At 39.4% G+C, this 24,391-nt stretch overlaps 1 protein-coding gene across 1 annotated transcript in view; it reads left to right on the forward strand.

The window, feature by feature from the left end:
* GNA14 (guanine nucleotide binding protein (G protein), alpha 14) overlaps nucleotides 1–24,391 on the forward strand; it is a 148,338-nt gene that overhangs the window by 66,795 nt on the left and 57,152 nt on the right. Inside the window, exon 2 of the mRNA XM_004677555.2 lies at nucleotides 21,022–21,206. Within this exon, the coding sequence (XP_004677612.1) occupies nucleotides 21,022–21,206 (185 nt within the window). The remainder of the gene's footprint in view (nucleotides 1–21,021; nucleotides 21,207–24,391) is intronic.

Raw genomic sequence — 24,391 nt, forward strand, 5'->3', positions numbered from 1 at the left:
AATAAAGTGATGCCATCTGGAAAATGTGAGATTTGAGGTCAAAGTCCTAAGCTGTGGTTCTAAAGTGTGGAGTCCTTAAAGAAGACATTTAGCTTGCTGAGCTCCTAGGCAAATGGGGGTGGGAGGTTTGCCAAGATAATCCTTAAGATCCTTTATGTCCCCCCCCCCCAAATAGTTATAATTGTTAAAGTAAAAGAATTATGCAAATGATACCCTGGGCTTTTTTAAGAAAGTTTCTTTCCCCTCTTCATTCTTGATTAGGTATTGTCTAATTTAGAAAGGCAAGCCAAAGACAACTTACCCTTCAGTGGTGCCATTTCCCCATGAAATAATCATCTGTTAACTACTGTTCCCCTTGTTCCACTGGGAAGGGACAGTTTTAAACTTAGCTATTTCTTTGTACCATTTATTCAGACCCTTTCTTGTTTTTCCACATTTTTTTTAGTCAGTGAAAAGATGGTTTTATCCCCTGCCAAAAAGGTTCCCTAATGTGGACCATTCATGTTTGCTGCTAACCACTATTTTGTTCTTAATGAAATATTGTTTGAGCAATTATGATGAGAGCGCTCAGCAAAATGTCTGTACTCACCCTGGAACACACGCACACTGGAAAGAGCAAGGTGGTCTTCTCTGACTTCACTGTGATTTTTGTTGATACACACTGTGTTCTGGTTATCTTCCCAGTGGGCCAGAAGTGCGCTTGGGTATAATAAATCTGGGAAATATGGCTGACTCTCCCAACTCGCCATAATTCCACTGAGTCATTTGGTTCTTTTTCTATATTTAGCTGTCATCCTTTCTCTTCTCTCTCTTCTTTCTCAATTGCTTATCCATCTGCTTGTTTGGTGTATATGTATATTGCATGCCACCTAACCATCCAGCACAGAGAGGGGCATCAGAGAAGAGACATCCCAACCTCATTGGTATAATTCAACATTGACCATAGCTTACTTCAAAATGAAGAGCAATGAGTAGGACATTGCATGGAAGAGTCTGCTTGATTACTATAGGGAAGAAGAAATGGGATCCTTGGGATGTGCTTGTACCATATTAGTTACTTACAAGGCAATTTCCAAGCAAGCTTCTGTTTTGGGAAACCTGGGTTTGGTTGGGGGAGAGCAAAAGGGCAAGAGCTGAGAGTGCCCATTTGGGGTTGGCCTCGACTATGAGAGGAGAAAAGCTAGGTTCTATGGGATTTGCAAACACATCATTTTGATGGATTGTTGGTGACATGGAATGAATAAGTTTTATGATGAGTCCACTTTATTCCTTTCTAGAAGATTTGCTCCATTAAGGATAAGAAAATTAAAACCTTTTCCAGATATTGTGTTCAGAATCGGATCACTTTCATCAACATTATCTGTAAACCCTGTCATGGCTCCTCCTTTTCCCCCCCTAAAACCATTCCCTTTCTACTTCCTCTCCCCTCACTCCCCCTCACTTTGTGTTAGAATCTACTTCCTAAGGCCTTTTAGAATACCTTCTCATATCTTTCATAGTTATAAAGCCAAGGAACAATACATTGTGTGTGCTTAAAAACAAATGTTTGGCCCTTCTTGGTGACACAATGGATTAGGACACAGCACTTCAAGCTAGTCACAGCTGCTTCAGTGTGAGTTCTAGCCCTGGCCTGGAGGTGACCCACATGGCACAGCAGACCTCTGCTGTCTTGCCCACTGCTTCCCTCAGCAGTGTACTTCATTGATCTGCCTGTTATGCTCCCCGCTCTGTCTCTGGTGAATCTTCTCACCACCCTTATACCTCTGGCCTGTATCCCAGTTCTGTATGCATAAATAAATAAAATCTGTAAAAAAAAACAAAACAAAACAAAACAAATGTTTAAACAGTAGGTTCAGCCCTGCTTCATAAGCTGCTTCTGTGTAACTATAATTCAGTGCACGGTAGATTCATTGCTCTCTTTGCATTGCTGTAAATCATTTTGCCCCTAAACATACTTGTGTGAGGACAACTGGGCAATTTTCAATTCTGCACTTAAAATCAGTGGTACAATGGTGCATATTGCCTTATGTCACTTTTTTCCTGATACTTGAAAAATTTTCAAACCTGTAGGAAGTTGAAAGAGCATACAATAGTCACTTGTTTCCTTTTTTGTAAAGTATCCAATAAAATTAAACACAATTTCTCCATACATGCTTTCTCTCCATTGCCCACCCCCAACCATGCCCTCACGACCTAAACACCTCCCCACAGTCCCACATCCTAATATCACATTGGAGGGTTGGTTTCAACATTTGAGATTTGGGGCACACAAACATTCATTCATAGCACTTTCACTTGATTTCTCACCAGATAGGACACATACCCACACCACACAGAGATAGGTACACACATATTTTTGACTTTTAGCATTTTAGACCTCATTTCTAAGTATACCATCATTGATCTAACGACATGGGCACCGCCCTATATAATCACAATACAGTGAACACACCTAAAAAAACCAAATAGTAACTCTGTAGTGTGTGTGTATCTCCAATCTAGAATATGTATATTTTTATTATAATTTAATATTTTAAATTACTCACTTTTCAAAGCATCTGTGCTAAGTTATTGTTGCCAACAGCAATGCATGAAAGTTTTAGCTTCCCCACATACTCACCAGTGTTTTGTTACTATCTGATTTTAACTTTTGCTGGTCAAATGATGAAAAGTATCACTTTTACCCTTGTATTTTAAAAGAGAAAACTCAGCCACAAGAATATGTAATTCAAATACAAGATTTTATCTTTAATTGTTGAAGTAGACATGAGGTCCCAATTTGGGAGTAATAAACCCCATGTCTGAGAGCAATTTAGAGCAGGACGCTCACATTTTCCTGAAGATTTAGGAAGGAAATGTAATGCAGTGTAGTTTTTCATGTTTTAAATTTAGTCTTTTCAGCCAAAAGTCTCATAAGAAAATGTTTTAAAACAATTATCTTGGGAATTAGATTTTGTTTCCAGTGGAGTATTAATAGTTAATATCATTAAGTCATATAAAATGGGTGATTTTAGTATTAGAATAGTCTACAAAATATGAAGCCCTCACATGGAAATATGGAGGAAACAGGAGAGACCATATTCCTGCTCTTTGAAATAGTAAGCTAGATAATAAAAAAAATTAGCAAGAACTCTTAGGTTTAAATTTTGATGAAAAATAGATATGGTATGCTCATAAACAAATGGGGATAAAATGCTGTTTTTCACAAATAATAAAAATAATTACTGTATTCTGACTACCAGTAATTATTAACATTTGGTGAGTATAATTTCAAACTAGACGTGTGTGTGTGTGTGTACATAATCATAAAATTATCTATCTCCCTTTTACCTTTAAGGAGTTCTAACACTATTGACTGTGGGCTAGCACTGGTTTGAGTGCTTGGGCTGTTATCATTCCCATTTCCACAGGAGGCCATTAAGGTTCAAGTTAGGCAGGAAGTGAGTAATAGACCTAGAATTTGAGCACAGGCAGTTCTCTTCAGCTTACCTGTACCCCCTCCTGCTTTTATGCATTATTTTTCTCATTTACTGTACTAGAAACATCATTCCATGTCAGTAGTCTTCATCTGTATTGACTTTTTTCTTCTTTTTTTTAGCCATACAATATTTCCATTGTGGCTATATGTATCTTATTTTTCATCATCTTTTATAATCCTGATCACTGTCCCTTTACATATGTCTTGGGCCACTCACTTCTCCCTAATTTTGTTAGCTTAGATATATTAGAGTTGGAATTTCAGATGGTACAATTACATATTTTTAAAAAAGTCAATACAAACTGAATATTATCCTGTATATTGCTGTGCATAAGTGTGATAGGAATAAATTGGATTTGTTGTTTGTTTCTTATATTCCCACTAATAAAGGAATTCTTCCAATTTTATCCCTCTATTCGACAAACTACAGTATTTCAATGGTTTTAACTTGTAATCTTTTCATCATAATGAGACCAGGGTTTTTTTATTTTTATTTTTCTAATGCCATCTTGAATTTTCTTTTTATGAACTCTCTTTTTGTACTTACCAGGTTTTGTCTTCTATTGGTGTTGCCTTTTGAGAATTGATTTACAATAGATAGTTGTTTAGAGGAAGAATATAGTCTTGTTATATTAAAGTTTTTCTTTAACAAGGCCTTTAAAAATTATATGGTAACTTTTGCACTTTGTTTATATCAAAATAGTCTGAATTTCCCCTAATATGGTATTGGGCTAATACCTTTATTTTCTGAAAGTACAATTTAAATTTTTTTGCATATGTCTTTAATTAATCTAGGATTTACTTTGATGTTCCGTACTGCTATGATATTTTCCCCCATATAGTTAGGATCTTGTCCCAACTCTATTTATTGAGATGTATTTATGAAAATGGTGGGTGTGGTGTCTGGTACATAGTTTCCCCATTAACAATCCTTTCCTTACTCTCTCTCGCATATGCCTTGCATACTTTTAGACAGAAATGTCAAGTAAGGAACCTTGTTCTATCCCAGATTTGTACTAGAGGAAGTAAAACAGAGTAATAACTGAGACTCCACCATTTCATTAATGATAAATATATATGTAACTCCTTTGAAAGATGTATAAAAATTATTTAGCTTCCCTATATCTAGTTTGGGGTTTTAGTAAGCTTTTAATCTTGGGACATGCTTTTCCAGCAGGTCATGATATCTCTTGGTAAATGGGAGTAGTCCGTATCAGGCTTATCATAATGACAAACACGTGGTAATCTTAAGCAAACCTGGCTGAGTTACATAGCTTTTTCTCCTGTCAGCCTCTTTACAGCATTCCGGTATCTGGCAAGGTTTCCATTGCTTGCTGCTACAAGGAAAACAACTGATTTTGATTATTACAGGAATTTCAGTTCTGGCACTTAACAGAACTAATTATATTTGGTTATAAGGACTCAAAATTTATAAGGACTAAAAATTTAATGTAAAATAATGATTTTCAAATTAACTACAGGTGTAACCAAAGTCACAGTTCAGGTGAAGAATGTTAAAACTCTGCTTATCTGCAGGACAGAAATGTAATTATAAAATAAAAAAAAAAGTTAATAAAAGGAAATGAATCCTCCAGGAAACTAGGAAGGCTAGGAGTTGAAGAATAATGAGGAAGGAGAGGAGGAAAAATACAGTTAGAGAATGTATATCAAATAAAAAACATTAGCCACGGAATCTTGATTCAGCCTGATGTTGATTTGTAGGCATATTTAGTTCTTTGTAAAGTGTAATGGAAACTTTCAGGTAATCTTCAAAAAGGTTGAACCTGTTCCCCTTGATTTTAAAATAGGAAAAAAGGTCACTCACTCATGAAGGTAAAGTGGGGGACAGAAGACGACTAGCCAAAGACTGCTTGAAACTAGTCTTCATCAGGAAAATCAGAACTCAAAATTCATTTCAGGAAAGGATTTAGAGCAAGAGTTAGGTTCACTGTATTGTGACCAGTAAGGGAAAATCTCAAGTCCCTAATTTTCCAGTGCCTCAGAATGAATAGGGGAGTGACCACTTTAACAGGCACACTTGTAGTCTGTACATGACCTTTTTTTTCCTGTGACCAGCTGACTTCCCAGGCCATCTCACTTCTGCCTCCTCTTTGATTCTGTTGCATTTCAAAGTGTAGATGATGGTTGATTATAGGGGACTATATATAAAATTTGATTCAGTGACTTCAAGGATACTGTATGTGCATTTTTAGTTCGTATTGTTGAATTGGTTTCATGTAGTGCCTGACTTGGTTGCCTTTATGACACCGTGTGTTTGAAACCTAGATATGCACTGTGATGGTGGTTATTTGAGGTTGAACATTGTATGACATGATGCCTGTCTTGATTGCCTTGGGAACTATAGCTGGTCCAGAAAGAATCGTAGTTGGTTGGCCAATAATAATACTGATACATGCTTGCAAAATCTTCTTTAGTGCTGGTGAGAACCTACACTCTCTATTATTCCTTTCAATAAATAACTAAAAATTAGTTATTTCTCTGTTGGGTAAATCTGTACCAGAATATGCCCAGACTGGTAGAGTGTGTCCTGGATAAAGGTGGGAAATAACAGAACTTTGTATTGAGATTTACATCTTTGGCCCTCAGCAGATCTGGAGCCCGGAGTACACAATATTTGCAGGAAAAGACAAGATGGAAGCCCCTGGCTATCTCCCCTGTCACTGCCAGCTTCTACACACAATGTGAAGGGCTTTATCTGAATTGGGGTTTGTCCACACCCTCTCACAAATATTTGGACCCTGTCTGGCGTTCAGGCCTAAAGACATGCACACAAAAGGGCATGCTTTTCCTGAAGAGGATGGGTTGGGAAACTGCATGCAGTTGCTGGACAGGGGGACTGGAGTCATGGGCAGTGACATTCCAGGTCTCACATGGCTGCAGTACAGTCCTAAGTTGGGAGAGGACATGGGCTACAGGTGGGCATGCTCCTTGGCCCATTGACCTCAGACTGGGTGGGGACACATGGGACAGTGCCAGGGTCAAGACCCTGTAAGCCGAAAGATTCTTTGTCCCACTCAAGGGTGGCACTGTGTCCAGCCCTGGGACATGCGGGCAATGGAAGAATGTTGTCCAAATGCCCCTTTTGCTTTTCGCCAGCAAGTATTTGAATGTCTGTTCTGTGCAGATTGTTAACTAGGTGTTGTGGGAGGATACAAAATATAAAGCTATTTTTAATCTAGATGTGGGGGAGACAAAAGCTGAACTGAGAATAATTGCAAAACAACTGATTAACAAGGGAAAATGGCTAGCCCATAATTACTGAGTAAGGAGTTTTTGGGTGAAATTGAGTAAAGGTCTTGTTGAAGAAGAAATGCTGGCCTCCGGGCCTGACATGTCAAAAATCATGGAGTTCAGGGTTGGCAAACTCATGCTTCCAGGGCTTTAGCAAATACCAGTGAATACTAAAGATTGAATGCTGAACCAGGGAAAGTGTTCCCCAGCAATAAATGCTCAAATGAAAAATGAAAAAATTGAAAAAGTTACTAATCAAATGAAATGGAGTGGGAGCCCCAAATTTAAACTTGTTGGGTGATTGATGAAAAAATTAAACTGATGATGTCACATCAATGTAGAATGTCATGGCCAGATCCTTTATTCACATTTACTACTACTAAAACAACTTTAAGAAAGATAAATCACAGAAAATGTAAGTGTGGAAGGAAATGTTAGAGAAAATTCTTTAATAGCCTAGAAATAGTTGAAATGGTGGTTAAAACAAATGGGAATCCCTTTCAAGTTGGGGAACATAATTGCTCTGTGTAGATATGTGCAGGAATATGGCTTTCATTTCTGTAAACACCTACCAATTATTATATCAAGTTCCTCTGAGTGTTGAGCCTGCAACCACTTTTCCCAAACACCGGCGTGGCCAGTTGGGGATTGCCAGTTCATGAAGAATTAGGAACTAGTCAGCATGCGCTTATGTGGAATAGGACTTATGCAGGTGCAATCAGATCAAGATGGGCTCATCATGAGTCCGAGTTGGCCCTAAATCCAGTATGACTGGTGAACTTCTGTGTGAAATACATATGAAAAAAGAGCATGTGAAGACAAAGGCACAGGTTGGAATTGTTGCCATAGGCCAAAGAACATCATGATTGTCAGCAATCACCAGACTGCAGGAGAGGAGCCAGAAGCAGAATTTGCCCCCAGCTTCTGTCCCAGCATTCATTTCTTTTGCTCTAAGCTGTCCAGTTAGTGGCACTCTGTTTAGGCAGCCCAGGCAAATAATGCAGATAGCCCTTCCTGATCTCCCATCACCACTAGATATGCCACCATTGCCTGGTCTCTGTTGTTTTAATTCCTGTTTTGAAACCTGTCACACAAATGCACTCAGTCTTCTAAACCATTACATTCCCTTCTTCATCTCCATTTCAAGTTTCCACTTTTATTTCTTCTCATAGTGGTTAATGTCTGAATACTGCTTTCTACGATTAAAATTATTTCAGTTCCCACAACAAATGATGCAAATGACATTATTCTGTCCACTTAATTGATAGCAAACTGAGGTTTAGAGAATTTAAGTAACTTGTCCCAGTACACAGCTAACTAGTTTATTAAAATCTGGGAGTCTGGCAAGCATAAGACTGTTAGCTGCAAGAAAAAGTACTGAACCTCAAACAGGGTTTTTCTATAATTATTTTGCCACACTGCTTTCTTCATTCCTAAGAAAAGGCCACAGGACTTGTTTGTATCACTAGGGTAAAAGGAGAAAGTCTTGAAATCATTCTCCTTTGTATTCTTACACCTTGGGGGAATAACCCTTGTTATTATCATAGCAAAGGCATCCCAGTAGTTGATACAACAAGAAATAGAGAACTTATTCTGCCTCTCTCTCTCTCAATAACAACAGAATCTCCTTTATATTTAATTACAGCCTTTGAAGATACAACAAATTGGCTTTTGGTGAATTTTTTTCCTTAAATAGGGTCACTGAAGATATAATTAATATAGATAATTGCTAGTTCATAAACAGATTTCTTTTAGTCTTTAAAAATTTTTTGGCACACATTTTCCCACTTTAACAAAGCAGTTAGTTGGATTATATTATTTAGTTGGCTTTATAGCAAGATCATAATGTATATCCTTCTAACATAAGAAACATGTCATCTATGTCCACAATTTTTCTTACTGAAAAGCTCTTTTTGTTGTTACTCTTGAAGTTGAGTTTTAAAAAGTAAAGTGTGGTCAGTTGTTGGATTTCCTTATTGTTGGCAGTTTGTTGAAGGAGTAAACTAAAGTTGTAATTCCAGAGAAGCCTGTAAAGTCTCTCCCAACCCTAAAAGGCAGAGTTATACCAAGGTGACCATATGCTTTATTATCGAAACCAGGATGCTTTTAAGAATGAAAAAGAATGCTCTTAATGATGACTTCAGGACAATAGATATAAAGCAAGGTTGTCCTGGGCCACCAGCCAATATGGTCACTTTGGTAATTTTAACCCACCCTGGAGAGGGAGAGCTAAGTAGATGGGATTGAAGGTTATTATTAGTCATGAATCTTTACATTGTCCCTTGAAATTATATACATGTAGTTTTTGGATTTCAATAAGAGACAAGTTGAAAAATTCTTCCTCTGTATCCTTGGCTTCAGTCATTCTAGGGAGAGCTCATTGTTCTGGGGGAGTCTGAGGCTCAAAGGGATCTGAACTTGAGGGCAGGAAACTGGGGTGGCCTCTCCCACTTGAGTGGAGATGCACGCCCTGGTGTCAGTGCCCAGGGCCAGTATATGGTGACACATATGATGGGTGGAGAAACTGTCAGTCTGTTCTAAATTGGATTGTCTTTATTTGATGCCTAAGATTGTACACCAGGAGTTTGTACACCAGGAGTTTGTTTCAGACAGTGAAATTACAATTGAAGACTATTTGATGAGAACTCGAGTTAAGCGGGCACACATTTTTTTTTTTAAGAGTTATTTATTTATGCATACAGAACTGGGGTACAGGTCAGAGAGGCAGGGGTGGTGAGAGGATTCACCAGAGACAGAGTGGGGAGCAGAACAGGCTGACCGATGAAGTACACTGCTGAGGGGAGCAGCGGGCGGGTCAGGAGAGGTCTGCCGTGCCATGTGGTCACCTCCAGGGCAGGCGGGGATCGAACTCATGCTCAAGTGGCTTTAGCTTCTTAGTGCTGTGCTTTAACCCGCTGAGCCACTGGGGAACGCCCACACATTTGTTTTTTAATTTGGTGGTTGGGAGAATTAAAAAGTAAAGTTCATTTACAATGGGTCAGTTCTCTGTACTTGCAAGTGTTTCCTTAAGTGTTTGTTCATGAATGCTTGCCTCGCTGCCTTCTTGCCCTTACTGAAGTCTAAGAATATTCAGTTCACTTTCTCTATTCAGGGTGCCTTTCTTCAACTTTAAGAGACAGTTTTTCTGCGTTCTGTCTCCCCTTTTATTTTCACCATGAGTAAAATCAAGTTTGTTTGTTTGTAATAAAACAAAGAACAAGTTTTAACTTGGATGCATTCTATGTTAACCAGTCCAGTATATTATTACTCATAATCAAAGTCCAAGGGAAAAGAGATCAAGGTCTTACCAGTGTCCTGGAGTTTCGATTTCTTGCTGAATATTTCTATGAAAATACTCAGGAATAACAGTGAATTGTGGACTATTCTAGCCATTTAAAACCATTGCAATTTGCCTTTTTAGAAAGTAAAACAATTACAAGTCAGAGTACAGAGAAGGAAGTGACCTCATGACCCTCTTTACAAGTGAAATGAGTTTTACTTCTCATGTAGTCATTCATATTTTTGATATTTTGATGTCATAGAGATTATCTGAGATAATCTTTGTGTCATTTATTTATTTTAATGGAAATATAACTGATGTCAGGGAATTTTCCAAAAATAGTTTTGTCACTAACAAGCATTTTATTTGTGAGAAAAACAGCTCCCATAAATATATTCTGTGTATCTTACTGCTTTTTCAGAGTCTTATACAGGTGAACTATTGCTACAGCCAGAGTGAGCAATATTGTATAAGCTTTATGGATGTATCACTTGTGATGCTTGGCAAGGGGACCAATCTCTGTATCACACAATGCATACAAGAGATGTTTAATCAATACCAAACTCTTCCTGAAACAAAGCAGTTAAATGAGATAAACATTTCTATTGACTTTTTAAAGAATATCACATAACAAATTACAGCAATTTGTGAAGGTAAGCTGTATAGGTAAATAGGTCAAATTAATTTAGAGTAAAAATTAGCCTTATTGTCAGAGCACAAAGGAACTCATTTCATCCTCCATAGGTTCGTCTAGGCCAGCAAATCATATATATACCTCCCACATACAGGGGAGAGAACCAGCATGTCCAATTGGCTCCCATGACTTCGACTTTGCCTTAATCATTTTATTCAAAACACAAGAAATTATTAGGGGTGGTATGAAAGAAAGAGTTGGTTATGGAGTTTATCAGAAAGGTAACAGTAAACAAAGGTAGGCAGATTTAATTTCTGCCTTCTCCATGGATAGGAGATGTTGAGATTAGGCCTGCCCCATGCTGTGAGTGAGAGGCCCTTACAGAGAGAAGGTCACAGAAAAGTCTTTGTCAGTAGCAGTTTTCACCCAGCCTTCAGAGCCCCATGAAATCAACCCTTTTCCAAATACATATTTTTGGGAAGGCAGCTTTTTCCTTCCTTCTTTTTATTTATTTTTATTTTTATTTTTTTATTACAAAGGTTTATTTTTACATCATTTTGTACATTTTTTTTCCATCTCAATTGTAATCCCTGCGGGTTTCCCATCACCATGTCACCCGTGTGCCATCACCTTAATCCCGTGCACCCCCCCCCCCCCCGTTTTTGATCCCATTCCCCACTCCACCCCCACAAAATGTCTCTGGTATATGGTTGTTCATTATTTTTGTTATTTTCTCGCCTGGTCCATTATACTCCTGCTATGAGTGAAACCATCCGGTATTTTTCTTTCTCTTTCTGGCTTATCTCACTAAGCATGATCTTTTCCAGCTCCATCCAAGTTGCTGCAAAAGACATGTGTTTCTCTTTTTTGGTTGCTGAGTAATATTCCATTGTATATATTTACATACCACATCTTTTTAATCCAGTCATCTACTTTTGGGCATTTGGGCTGCTTCCATGTTTTTCCAATTGTAAATAAAGCAGCAATGAACATGGGGGTGCAGGTATCTTTTTCAATCGGTGTCTTTGTGTCTTTTGGGTAGATACCTAGGAGTGGGATTGCTGGGTCATAGGGAAGCTCCATGTTTAGCAGTTTGAGGAACCTCCAAACAGTTTTCCATAGTGGTTGTACTAGTTTGCATTCCCACCAGCAGTGCAGGAGAGTTCTTTTTCTCCACATCCTCGCCAACATTTGTTGTTGCTAGTTGTTTGAAGATGTGCCATTCTCACTGGGGTGAGGTGGTATCTCATTGTGGTTTTAATTTGCATCTCCCTTATTACGAGTGATGTTGAACCTTTTTTCATATGCTTGTTGGCCATCTACATTTCCTTTTTAGCTCTACTGCCCATTTTTTGATGGGGTTGTTTATTTTTGTTGAGTTTCATCAGTTCTCCGTATATTTTTGTGATCAGTCCCTAATCGCTACTTTTGTGTGAGAAAATGTTTTCCCCATTAGTGATCTGTCTGTTTTTAGTAATGTCTCTTTTGCTGTACAGAAGCTCTTTAACTTGATGTAATCCCATCTATCTTTGCCTTCACTATTGTGGCGTTGGGTGCTCTGTCTTCCTTCCTTCTTTTTTTATGGCCAAAATGTGAGGTGCATTGTTCCAGTATTTCCAATTAGAAAAATAGTTATTCAGAGTTTCTTTTGTAATTAAAAATGGTTAGCTTTCCCTTTGGCTTTGCCTGAGATAAGAAATACAAATCAGGTTTGGGCTTGAAAATATTTCGTGATCAAAGTGAGGCAAAACAGTGAAGGAAGTGGCATGAGTTACTTAGAACTGTGGCTTTTCTTAGTTGGTTATAATGGTTTTGCAGATTAATCAAACAAAAACACAGCATTGTTTGAATTCTATTCCATTGTTTTTAGGTCTTAAACTGTCTAATGAGCCTCATCACTTAACTTGTTTTTCCTTTTTTGCTTGAAAAAAGACTCATCCCTTTTCTTTAGACAGCAGCCTGGAAACCTGTTTCTAGCCTGCATTACCTATACCCATTGCTACTTCTCCTTTTCTGGTGAAAAATAGCACCTCCCCTATTTGCAAGAACAGAAGCTGGGGAAGGTAAAAAGGTTACGGTGATGACTAGGGGCTGGGTAAAAGATGGCAGGATGACTGGAATAAAAGAATCTTTATGGTGCTTTAAAAAAGTTTTCCCTCTGGACATTGAGAAACAGAGCTCCCACAAGGATATTTTATTCATGCATAAATGAAACAGGAACTTATAAAAAACCCATCAGCTAGACTGAATGTGATGTGAAAGTTTGAGCGTTCCAGTCCCAGAGAGACCTCATTAATTGAAGCTCCTCTCAGAAGGGCCTTGGAGCAGGGCTTCTAACCAGTCTACGGACTGGGTGCTTCAACCCCCCCTGGAATGACAGTTAAAAGCACATAATCCCAGGCTCTTGCGGAAGACAGTCAGAACTGATAGAACTGAAAAGGAGCCCAGGAGTCTTAATTGTTAATCAAATATTCCTTCTCCTTTCCCTCCCCCACCATTGCATTTCTTATCTGCACTGTGCTATAACAAAATACCACAGGCTGGGTAACTTCTAAATAATTAGAAACAACAGAAGTTTCTTCCTCATAGTTCTGAAGGGTGGAAATTAGTGATCAGTGTTCCAGCCTGATGCTGGTGAAAGCCTGCTCCAAGATTTCTGGCTTCTGTGTCCATGGCAGAAAAGGCAGGTGAATTGGCCAGAACCTCTTGCCACTCTTCCCAAAAAACACTAATCCCACTCACGACAGACCCCCACCCCAGGACTTAATCACCCCAAAACCCCACCTCCTAATGTTATCCAGGGACGTTAGATTTTCAACATGTGAATTTGGGGGGGACACAGACATTCCAATCACAGCAGTAGGAAATCATTTGGAGTTTTCCCCAATCTTTGTCAGATTTTCTCATAAGTCAGTACTTGAGGGACCTCCATACTGTTTTCTGTAATAGCTGTCAACTTCATTTCCAGCAAGAGTACATTAGAGTTCCTGTTTGCTCCACACCCTCTCCAACACCTGTTGTTTATTGTCTTTTTGATAAGTGCAGGTCCTACAAAGAGAGTTAGCTCTCTGTGGTTTTGATGTGCATTTCCTTAACAGTCTTGATTAGGAGTATTTTTTTTCCCCTTGTGCCTATGCATCATTTATGTGTTGTCTTTGGAAGTTTCTATTCAGAGCCTTTGTTCACTTTTTGATTGAGTTGGTTGCTTTTCTTATTGAATTTTATACTACCGTGGAAAACAGAATGGATGTTCCTCAAAAGAAAAAAAAAGTAAATGGAAACATATAATTCAGAAATTTGATTTCTAGGTATCTGTCCAAAGAAGATGAAAATATTAATTTGAAAAGCTATATGCACTGCTGTGTTCATTGTACCACTATTCACAATAGCTAAGATATGGAAACAACTTCGATGCCCATAGGTGGATAAGTAGAAACTATGTGTTTGTACACCTACATCCACACACATAATAAAATACTATTCAGCTGTACACACACAAGCAAAACATGGAATCTTGACATTTTTGATCACATATGAATCTTGAAGTAACTCAGAAAAATACAAATACTGTATGACTCCACACACGGGGGAAAGAAACCAAAGCAAACAAATACAACTAAAAACAACCCTGAGATTACGACAACAGAGTGGTGGCTATCAGCAGGGGAGGAGGGGCTCAGTTGGATGGTGCTGGATGAAAAGCAGACTCTTGGTGGTAGGTGTGGTGGGTATTTACACACTTGTGAAAAAATGAAGCTTTATTTTGAAAACTTAAACAACAGCTTGAGAAGAACAAGCACCGTGATTGCAGCCCTTGCAAGTACAGTATGGCCACTGTCCAAGTTATAGGGGTAAGCAGAGTGCCCATATTTCAAGAACTCACCTCTGGGTAACCCTCTCAGCTGCCAAGAATCATTTCTACTTAAAATTTTCAATAGGAATTACTTCTATCTCCATTTACCAGGAGACCTTTATGTAGAACCTGGACACACCAGCATTCTCCTTGAGTGCTGGTGTCCTATCAGAAAGGGTCCTTACTCCCATAGACAGTCACTTTGTATCCTCAACAGACTGGACCAGTCAGACCTGAGCCTTCCCTTGGCCAGGCATGCCCATCTTCTCTTGTTTTCCAAAACCATAGTCATCCTGTTTTGTTTTAGTCAAAAAATGCCCAATCACACAACTTTGCCAGGGTTCCCACTTCATGCTCTGTTTTAGGTTTCAAGAAATGGAGTCCCGTCCTCATAGAGCCATTTGTCGGTTGCATCATACCCTTTTCTGCCTATCGGTCTCACAGATAATTGCCCCCAAAGTCCAGAATTGTCTCTGTTTTTGTTCAGACTTCTATTATCTTTTGTTAAACTGAACTAAACAACAGTGACTTGTCTCGAGTGGTTTTTGAAAACATCATGGACTATTGGAAATGGCTCTGCTCAGTTGGGAAACTTTCTCAGCGCCTTCTTTGGCTCTCAGGGAGGCGGTCTTTACTAAAGAGTTGAGGTAAACTTGAGAATAATTGACTTTCTGTGTCGCTGTTCTTGGTCTATCATTTGGAAAGAATGTATTTTGGTTTGATCTCTATTTCCTTCTGGCTCCTAAAAGGCAAATTTTTCCCTCATGAAACTTTATTTAAAATGAAACTGAGACTTGGACCTCATATTACTTCCTCCAATCCCAGAAAGAGTGTAGAATTTTAGTGCTAAGACATTTTATTGACCCTTCCCAGTTCTGTGATTTTCAATCTTCAGTGCTTTTTTTTTTTTTTTTTTAACCTGGGGGAGATTCAGAGGTAGAATTTCAGAAGCTTCTAGAGAGTAAGAGGGAGAAATCTCCTTTAGGGATAGAAAATAAGGGAGATAACACTTTGTATTATTTTCCAAATGTGATACCCAGGTTAATGGTGGTAAATGAGCTCTTTTATTAGTTGAAATGCTGAAAGTTTTAAATTTCATTATAATATATTTAGTAATTGATTAATCAAGGCAAATAATCTGATTTTTCACTTGATGATATTCATGTTTTCTTTTGGAACAAGTTTATTTAAGTAAAAAAATGTTAAATAGGCCTTCCCTGGTGGCGCAGTGGGTTAAAGCACAGCATAAAGAAGCTTAAGCCACTTCCTCATGAGTTAGATCCCCACCTGCCCTGGAGGAGATCCACATGGCATGGCAGACCTCTCCTGACCCGCCCGCTGCTCCCCTCAGCAGTGTACTTCATCAATCTGCCTGTTCTGCTCCCTACTCTGTCTCTGGTGAATCCTCTCACCCTCTGCATCTCTGGCCTATACCCCAGTTCTGTACAAATAAATAAATAAATCTTTAAAAAAATGTTAAATAAGCAGGTGGTATATGTGTATGATAAAAAATCACAAAGAAGGAAGTGAAGGAGTTTTGGGAAATACTGGTTGAGTGAATGTAAGGACCAAGCATACTTTAGAAAGCCCTCAGCTCTGCAAGGTCCAAGACTCATATCCTTTGCCCACACAAAGCTGGATGCTAGCAGAGGTGAGTTTTAACTTCAGGTAGACCAACTATGCCAGAGTGGCGAGCTCTGTATGTTCAATTTACTGGCTCACTGAATGTCTACTCTGGAAAAGGAAACGACTCACATTCAGGGACAGAAAAGGATACAAAAGATTCAAGCAGAGTTTACAGTGGGAGATGTAGGGTACCAACCTTTTATGAAAAGCAGTTTTCCACAAGACAGAGAAGAGGACATTGCATCTTCTGGAGAATCTGTTACTGTTACAGGGCAGGGGGAGAAGGGCACCACTGAACCCCCAAACCTTCCTGCTCTCAATAGGTTCTGCCATCCACCACATCAAGACAAAATATTTAAGACTTTAATGAAAAGGAACTTTAATACAATGAGTTTACAATACAGAAGACAAAGAATATCATTTCTAACTCAAACACCTACAGTTACCCACCCCCTCATGGCTAAAAGTCCACCCAAAAGGGATTGACCCAAAGCAAGGCCAGAAAGCCACCACAAGACTAAAGCACCTTCTGGCCGGGACCCATAGAAAAGGGTCATAAATGGCCCAGACAAGTCTGGGAGGAAAAGAGCACAATCAAAATCAATATAAACCCCACAGGTCTTTCACCCACATCTCTTTCAACCAGTACAGGGCCAAGAAACAAGCACAGTTTCTTCACACAGCTCCCTTTTCTCCATGTGGCTTCCTCAGGTCTCCTTCTGGCTCTCCATCCTGCTTCCTTCCTCCTCAGATTCCTTCTCTTCTCTGCTTTTCTCTGCTCAGCTCCACTCTTCTTGTGGGTTGGGCAGGGAACCTGGAACTTCCTCTTTTCCTGGGGACCACCCTGTTACATTACCAGCCATAGTGTCTTACCCATAGTTTGCCTCAACTTTTATTACCAAAGACAGTTGCAGTAGGATGATGACTAGCCAGGGCTCCCACATATCGCACGTCCTTAATGATAGGGCAAGTTTAAATAATGCATAATCATTGTATTATTTTTTTCTAAATATGAAAACAGTGAAGTGAAACCTAAATGGTAAAGAGCTATTCCCCTTATTTGTATTTAGAACAGCATCTAGGGATAGAATTGTGCTTTTCTTTCTTTCCCTGCTGAATATTTTAACAGCATTGGGTCTAGGAGCTGAAATCCTTCTGGGCTGTGGACTCCTCCCTCACTATCCCCCTCTCACCCTCCTTTGTCTCATCTGATTGAATCCCTTGGTAAACCAACACCAAGTTTCACTTTCTAACCAAAAGACTTCTCCCTCCCTGTGAATCAAAGGTTAACATCCTCACTAAGAAGTAAAAAAAGGAAACAGAGTGGACATTTGTTACTCATCAAAACCACACATTGTAATATAATTTGTTGTGCTGATAAAACCTGTAAGATGGTGGTTCTGCTGGGGCTTCGAGTTCAGTGTGTGACCATGAACTTCAGATTAATCTTTATCTGACCAGTAAATCCTTTTGGTCATGACCAAATTCAGCAACTTTCTTGCTAACTGTGTGACTTTGCAGAGGTTCCGTAGCCAATGTGAGCAGCAGGTTTCTCATCTGTAAAATAAAGATGATGATAATAGTATACATCTCATAGGGTGCTTGTGAGGATTTAAGGTGATAGATTGTATTTTGCACCTGTCACATGGTGACTATTCTAATATTCCCCTTAATGGGAGTGAAAACAGCACAGAGAATCAGGATGATGTTCCTTCTTGGCCAAGTTGTGTGGCTGTGCTGCTGTTTTTGAAGTGGTTGCCACTCACATGGCGCACTGGCCATGTGAGAGAGGATGACCCAACTTATTTTCCTATGTTGTGGATAACCATGTAGTTGAGACAGGCGAATTATCACTGTCCTGTGTTCAAAAATAACTGGAATATTATTTTGTCTTAAAAAAGACATCACACGCTACAGTAGAGATGAATGTGGAAGATATTATGCTAAGTGGAATAAATCAGTCACAAATACTATACTTATACTTACATGATCTTATTTATTTTTCACTGATGTACCTGATGTAAGAGATTGAGTTGAATGGTGGTTGCCAGGGGTTGGGGAATGGTAGGAAGGTGTTTAATGGGCACAGAGCTTCAATTTTGCAAAAAGAGTTCTGGAAAATAATTGCACATCAGTATGAATGTACTTAATGCAATTGAACTGTATACTTAAAAATGATTAAAATGGTAATTTTTGTGTTTTGCCACAGTTCAGAAAATTAATTAAAAATTGTATTAAGCAGGTGCCAGTAGTTAGGCATTTTATCTGACCCAAGAGGAAGACTGTGAGTGAAAGCAAACATGACCCTAAAGTGACTCTGATACTAATTCCCACTGTGTAGCTGGAGTTCCCATACTTACAACAGTCTCTGGACACCAGCTGGGTGTGTCAGACTCAGTCCTGAAACTGTCTATCTGGACATAGTGGTGCCTGCCCACCATGTGTTTCTGACCAAAAGGTAATAAATTAAAGCTTCCCAAGACCCCCCTCCTTTGTATGAGTAATTGGCTGCGCAATTCAAAAAATTAGCAAATATTAGTTTATTACAAGAGGATATAATTTTAGGAATAGCCAGAATGCATAGGTCACAATATCTAGAGAGGGCACAAATCCTCCATGCCCCCTCTAGGTGGTCACACTCCCTAAATCACATGTTCACCAATGCAGAGGCCTTCTAAACCCTGTTTATGGAGGTTTTATGGAGGTTTGTTACATAGCTTAGCTGATTGGACTTAGTTGACTCTTGGTAGCGGAGCTCAATGTCCAGCCTCTCTCCCCTCCCCAGTGGTCTGGTTGTGGACTGGAAGTCCCAGTTCTCAGTCACAGGTTTGGCTCCACTGACAAAACCATCTTTAATTGCTTTCTAAAACTCACCTTATTAACTTAAAGAGACAGCTTTATTGCTCCCAGCCTTTAGGAAATTTCAAGAGTTTTAGTAGTTCTATGCCAGAAATGAGGACAAAGGCCAAATTATTTTATTTTCATAAAGCACCATATCATAGTCCCGGTCCCTTATGAAACAAGTAGGCTGATAGTAAGACAGATGTTAAGCAGAGAATGATGCAAAAGTGTAGCTAGAACAGGTGTTATAAAGAGAAGCTCATGATAACCATGGGCCCCAGAATATGGGGACTTGACCTTGTCCAGGAGGCCAGGCCAGGCCAAAAGCAAAGGTAAACAGAAGAAAGGAGGATCATTCCAGGGAAGCAGAGAGTGCGTGCAAGCCTACAAACAGGGAGGGTGTGAAAGGAGTGAGGAGGTTGTGGAAAGTGAGAAGAGGTTGGTGAAATGGGTGGGGCCAGACCACCCAAGAAGAGTAGGAAGCCAGTGACTCTTTCGAGTTGAGGACCGGGAGACAGACAGAATAGGAGATTTGTTTTGAAAAGATCAATCTGAAGAACATTTTTTTTTTTCTTACAAGGAAAAGTCTTATTCAATAGTAAGCATTGTCTCAATTAGCTACATTGGGAAACTGAACAAGTCCTCTTAGGTGTTTCTCGGCACCTTTGCAATGGTCCCCATCTGATGCTTGTAGGGCTCGGATAGAGGTACAGATGGAGGCTGAGATTCCATAGGCTAACTAGTTATGGGTTATATAATTAAGCAAACAAGCTATCATCAATATGGTCTGCCTCACACTATGATAAACATCTCTCTATAACTAAAATGTCAAACAAGATGAGCACAGTTAGGGTTTTTGTTCAACTCCATTGATGAGTATCAAGGATGATTGGATTTAAACTGTAATTGCACAGCCTGGATGTTCAGTGGGGTCAACAAAATATGGATGAGTGGTGAAATATAAACAAATCACTACCAACTCCATAACTTTTGCCTTCTTTATAGCAAAATTACTAATTTTGTTGTTTGAATTAAGTTTTTGTATAATTTGTATCCTTTTGACAGAGGAAACAACTTTAGTGGAATTTGATTTGCATATCATTCACTTTGAGGTGTACAACTTTTCTTGAGTCACTTTCGTTTTGAATAGTCCTCGTTTCATTTTGAAGAAACTTTGCCCTCTTGATGGCATACCAGTCTGAATTGTTAACGAACTTCATAGTGATATTCAGATTTGAAAATGAATCATGAAAAAAAAATGAGCTAGAATATATGCTTTTCCATTGGGGTCTCGTGATAATCAAAGAGAATATTAGACGATTTTAATTCCATCGTATATATACATCTCTATCACTTTAACTTTTACCATCTTCCTAAGTGATACCTCAATCCAGTGTTGCTGTAAGACACATAGCACCCGATTTCACACTTTCTAGCTGGACATCTACACAAATACAAGAGCACTAGGAAAGGCTTTATATTGTAGACTACTCCTCAGGTGCATGTGCTGTGTGGTGAGTTAGCAGCACTTCCTGGACACTGGAAGGGGAAGGCACATGTACCTTCTTTGTGTTCATGCATCTAGAAGGAGGAATCAACAAGTTCCCTACCTGTGTGTCCCGGCTGCTGCGATCCCCCTGATCTCTGAAGCGGCCACCATCACTGCCCCCATCCCTGTCCCTTAGCAGTGATGAAGCCATTAAATCTTGAGACTTTCAGTTACAATTGCTCGTTGTTTTCAGGACTCCAGGAAAGGGGTGGGGAACAATTTGGTGGGGCCTCAACAACGTTAAGTGACTTTTCTTGAGTCACTTTAATTTTGAACAGTCCTCATGTCATTGGACTTAGTTGACTCTTGGAAGAGAGCTGATGTTTAGGATTACTGGATTTAGGCTGCTCTTACCTTGTGACCTAAAACTGCCCAATGCACTGGCAGGGCCTTCCCAAGCCTACCCACCGACTAGTTAGTATGGACCAACACTGCCAAGAGGTCTTTCTTTCTCAGGGTATCCCTTTTGAAGAATGCTGACTGTGCTTTTTGCTTATTTGTTTTCTAGGAACTGGGGAAAGTGGCAAAAGCACCTTTATCAAGCAAATGAGAATTATCCATGGGTGTGGATACAGCGATGAAGACCGAAAGGGATTCACAAAGTTGGTTTACCAAAACATATTCACTGCCATGCAAGCCATGATCAGAGCCATGGACACTCTGAGGATACAGTATGTGTGTGAGCAGAATGAGGTAAGGTGCCAAGAGCTGTCGGCCCTGTGTGTGGATGCATGCTTTCTGGTACTGTGGTGAGCATCTGTCTTTAAACAAAAATATTTTAGTGAGCACTTTGCTCAGTAACCAAAAACAGCTGTTGGGCCCAGATCAAATTCGGGGTGGAGATCTTCTGGAGGGGAGTGGGGGATTTCCCTGGTCCTGCTACTTTTCTGCAGGAGACCATTTGTGGACGCTTGTGATGCTACTCGGTATGTGGCCATTTGACTCATGGACAGTCAGGGGCTGCGTTTTCAGGTGCTGAGAAGCGGAAGGCATTTGTATTGTGTCTTTCAGCTAAGATAGCCGGTTAAGATTTTCATTTGAAACAATGAAGACTTTGCGGGGTGGGGGGGTTACAATGGCCAACTCTTCACAGTCTTTGGAATTATTTTCACAAATGCTTTGAGACTACTCAGAGAAGACAGTGGGTTTTGTTTGTTTATTTTGGGAGCGAGCCCTTTGTGGGGGCAGCTCGGGATAGTTCATGAGAGCAGTCTTGTTGCAACTAGCAGTGTTCTGTCATACAGTGACAGCGTCCACGGGCATGTGCTTCCTATCACCACCAGTTCTTTGAAATACATAAAAAATGAGACAGAAGGGTGAGAGGAAGAGGCAGATAACATTTTATATGTATATTGGAATGCAAGTTCATAGGAAAACACTGTGATAAGAATCTAGATTTGAAATTGAGTTTATTTTTAAAAATTTATACAAGCTATCATATGACATGATAAAGAGGAGTCTAAGATGAGACTTGTAGATCTGTTGAAAAGAACGTATCGTTAAAATGCCAGAATGCATGGGGCTTAGAAGGCTAACTATGTTGAAGTCATGCATCTGTGTTTAGGTATATAATGTATATATTTACATAGATGTATATATAGGTGATATAGATAAATAGTTTCACAGTAATCAAATGATCTACATTTTTAATATTTGTGATAAGATTACATAGGAAAGCAGTGTGTACCAAGTTTGAGTCATTTTTGCATTATGTCTGCAATCTTACGTCTACTGCCTTGTAGAGAACTGTGGGAATGCATCTTGCCTATAGCTTCAACCTTCAGCAATGTAATGCTGAAAAATATGTGTGTGTGTGGGGGGGCAGATTAGCCCTTAGTACATCTTCTGTCAGTGTTGGTGTGCGACCATGGGGTATCCAGAATCCTAAGCTGTTAAGGAGTGATGTTCCACAAGGGGTCCAGCAATCCGTGCACACAGAGGCAAAGGAAGCAGGCTATTAGTATGAAAGGTTTTTTCTTTTTAATAGAATTGGTGTGCATAGAGAGAAGAAAGGAATACACATAAGCTTCCCAATGAACGCCACAAATTACCCACTCCCTAATGTAAGTGTCCAGCCAAACGGCCTTGACCTGAAGTGGGCAACCGAGGTCTCATCTATTGAAAAATGTACTTCGTTGCCTAGTCAGAGTGGGGTGACTGTGGAAAGTTTGGAATTTAGGGATGGATTTGTTAACAGATTGGGAAGAAAATGTTCCATTGTAAGTCCATTATGCTTACCATGGCAACATGTTTGTGCAGTCCAATCAGTTTAATGATCAAGATATCTGGGTTTGTGTTTTGTTTTCCCTTAACTTCTGGAGGGTCGCAATTTGTATTTTACACAGGTCTTATGAAGTACTGACATTCTACCACTTTCTCCTTATCTCTTGATTATAGTTCTTCATAAGACCATGTCCCCACTAGCCTGCACTAGTTTCTGTAGCTGCCATATAAACTACCTCAAACTAGATGACTTAAATAGAAATTTACTCTTCACAGTTCTAGAGACTAGAGACCAAAAATCATGGTCATGTTATTCTGCCTGGCAGCTCTGAGTGAGCCTTTGTTCTAGATTCTGCTGCCCATTTCTCTGCTCCCTGCTTCTGTCTTTATGTAGAGTTCTTCCCAGTGTTCATGGTTCAGACTTCACTTGTCTTATAAGGGCCCACTCTTAAGCCAGTATGACCTCACCATAATGTGATTTCCTCTACAAAAATCCCATTTTCAAATAGTTACTTTTTGAGGCTTGGGGTCTACCTGCATTTCAGGGGACACTATTTAACCCAGTCTGTCTGCCCTCTAGATTCTGATCATGTTCATTCCATGAGCAAAATCAATCCACCCCACTTCAGTATCCCTACAGGTCTAAACTCATTCCAACATCAGCTTAGAAGCTCCCAAATCTAACTCAGTTATGGGTGAGACTCTGGCTGTGATCTGTCCTAGAGCAGAAGTTCTCTTATTTCCCAGACCTGTGAAGCTAGGAAACAAGACAATTATATATCTTTTCTCTTACTTGTTTGCTGTTTCTGGCTCCAGTCTCAGTGCCTTCTGTTTCTACTTCAGGAACCTACATTCATGTTTCATAAACTTCCTTTTATCTCTCAGACATTACTGGGGTGAACCAAGATTGGAAAGAACATTGAATTTGTTCCCCAAACTATGGACTCTTCATGGCTCCCCCATGGGCCTCAAAGAGGAATCAACACTCTTTTTTCCATCAAAATCCAAAGAGGAAATATTCTGGCTCTAGGGGCTTTATAGTCTCTGTTGACACTATTTAGTTCTAATGTTACAGGGCAAAAGCAATTTACAAATGAACAAGTGGTACTCACTGGCAAACTCAATTTGCAAAATGTAACAGTGATTTCTCACTCATGGGCCTAACAAAACAGGCCTTAAATGAATTTAGTAGGTGTTCTGTAATTTGCTGACCATAGTCCTAGGGGATGCCTTATAACCTCTGTTCTCATCTGGTTGAATGCAGAAAAAACAGGCTGTCTCTTTCATAGCCAGCATGAGCAAAGAAGTGCCTTACAAGTGAAATGGCACTCAAGAAATATAAGATTTTCTTTAGGGAAGTTTCAAAAGCCCAAAGTGGACCCACAATTTCTTCTGTTGCTTGTTTAGATCATTTTTATCCATTCTTTTCCTATTTTACAAGTAATTTTTTTTTTTTTTTGCTGTGGGTTAGTTCTGATTCCAAAGTGAAATTAACAAAATACCATATTTCCATCATAAAATGAATAAAATAATTCCTGTCCCAGTAACATTGGCTTGAGAAGCATGATATGTCTTCTTTACAGAGTATTGCATCACTTAAAACATTTGATTTAGTTAAGATGGAAATGGGCAAAGCCTTAACTAGCTCTGGTTTT

This window comes from Condylura cristata, unplaced genomic scaffold, assembly GCF_000260355.1.
Source record: "Condylura cristata isolate star-nosed mole 26May11 unplaced genomic scaffold, ConCri1.0 scaffold00006, whole genome shotgun sequence".
Lineage (NCBI taxonomy): Eukaryota > Metazoa > Chordata > Mammalia > Eulipotyphla > Talpidae > Condylura > Condylura cristata.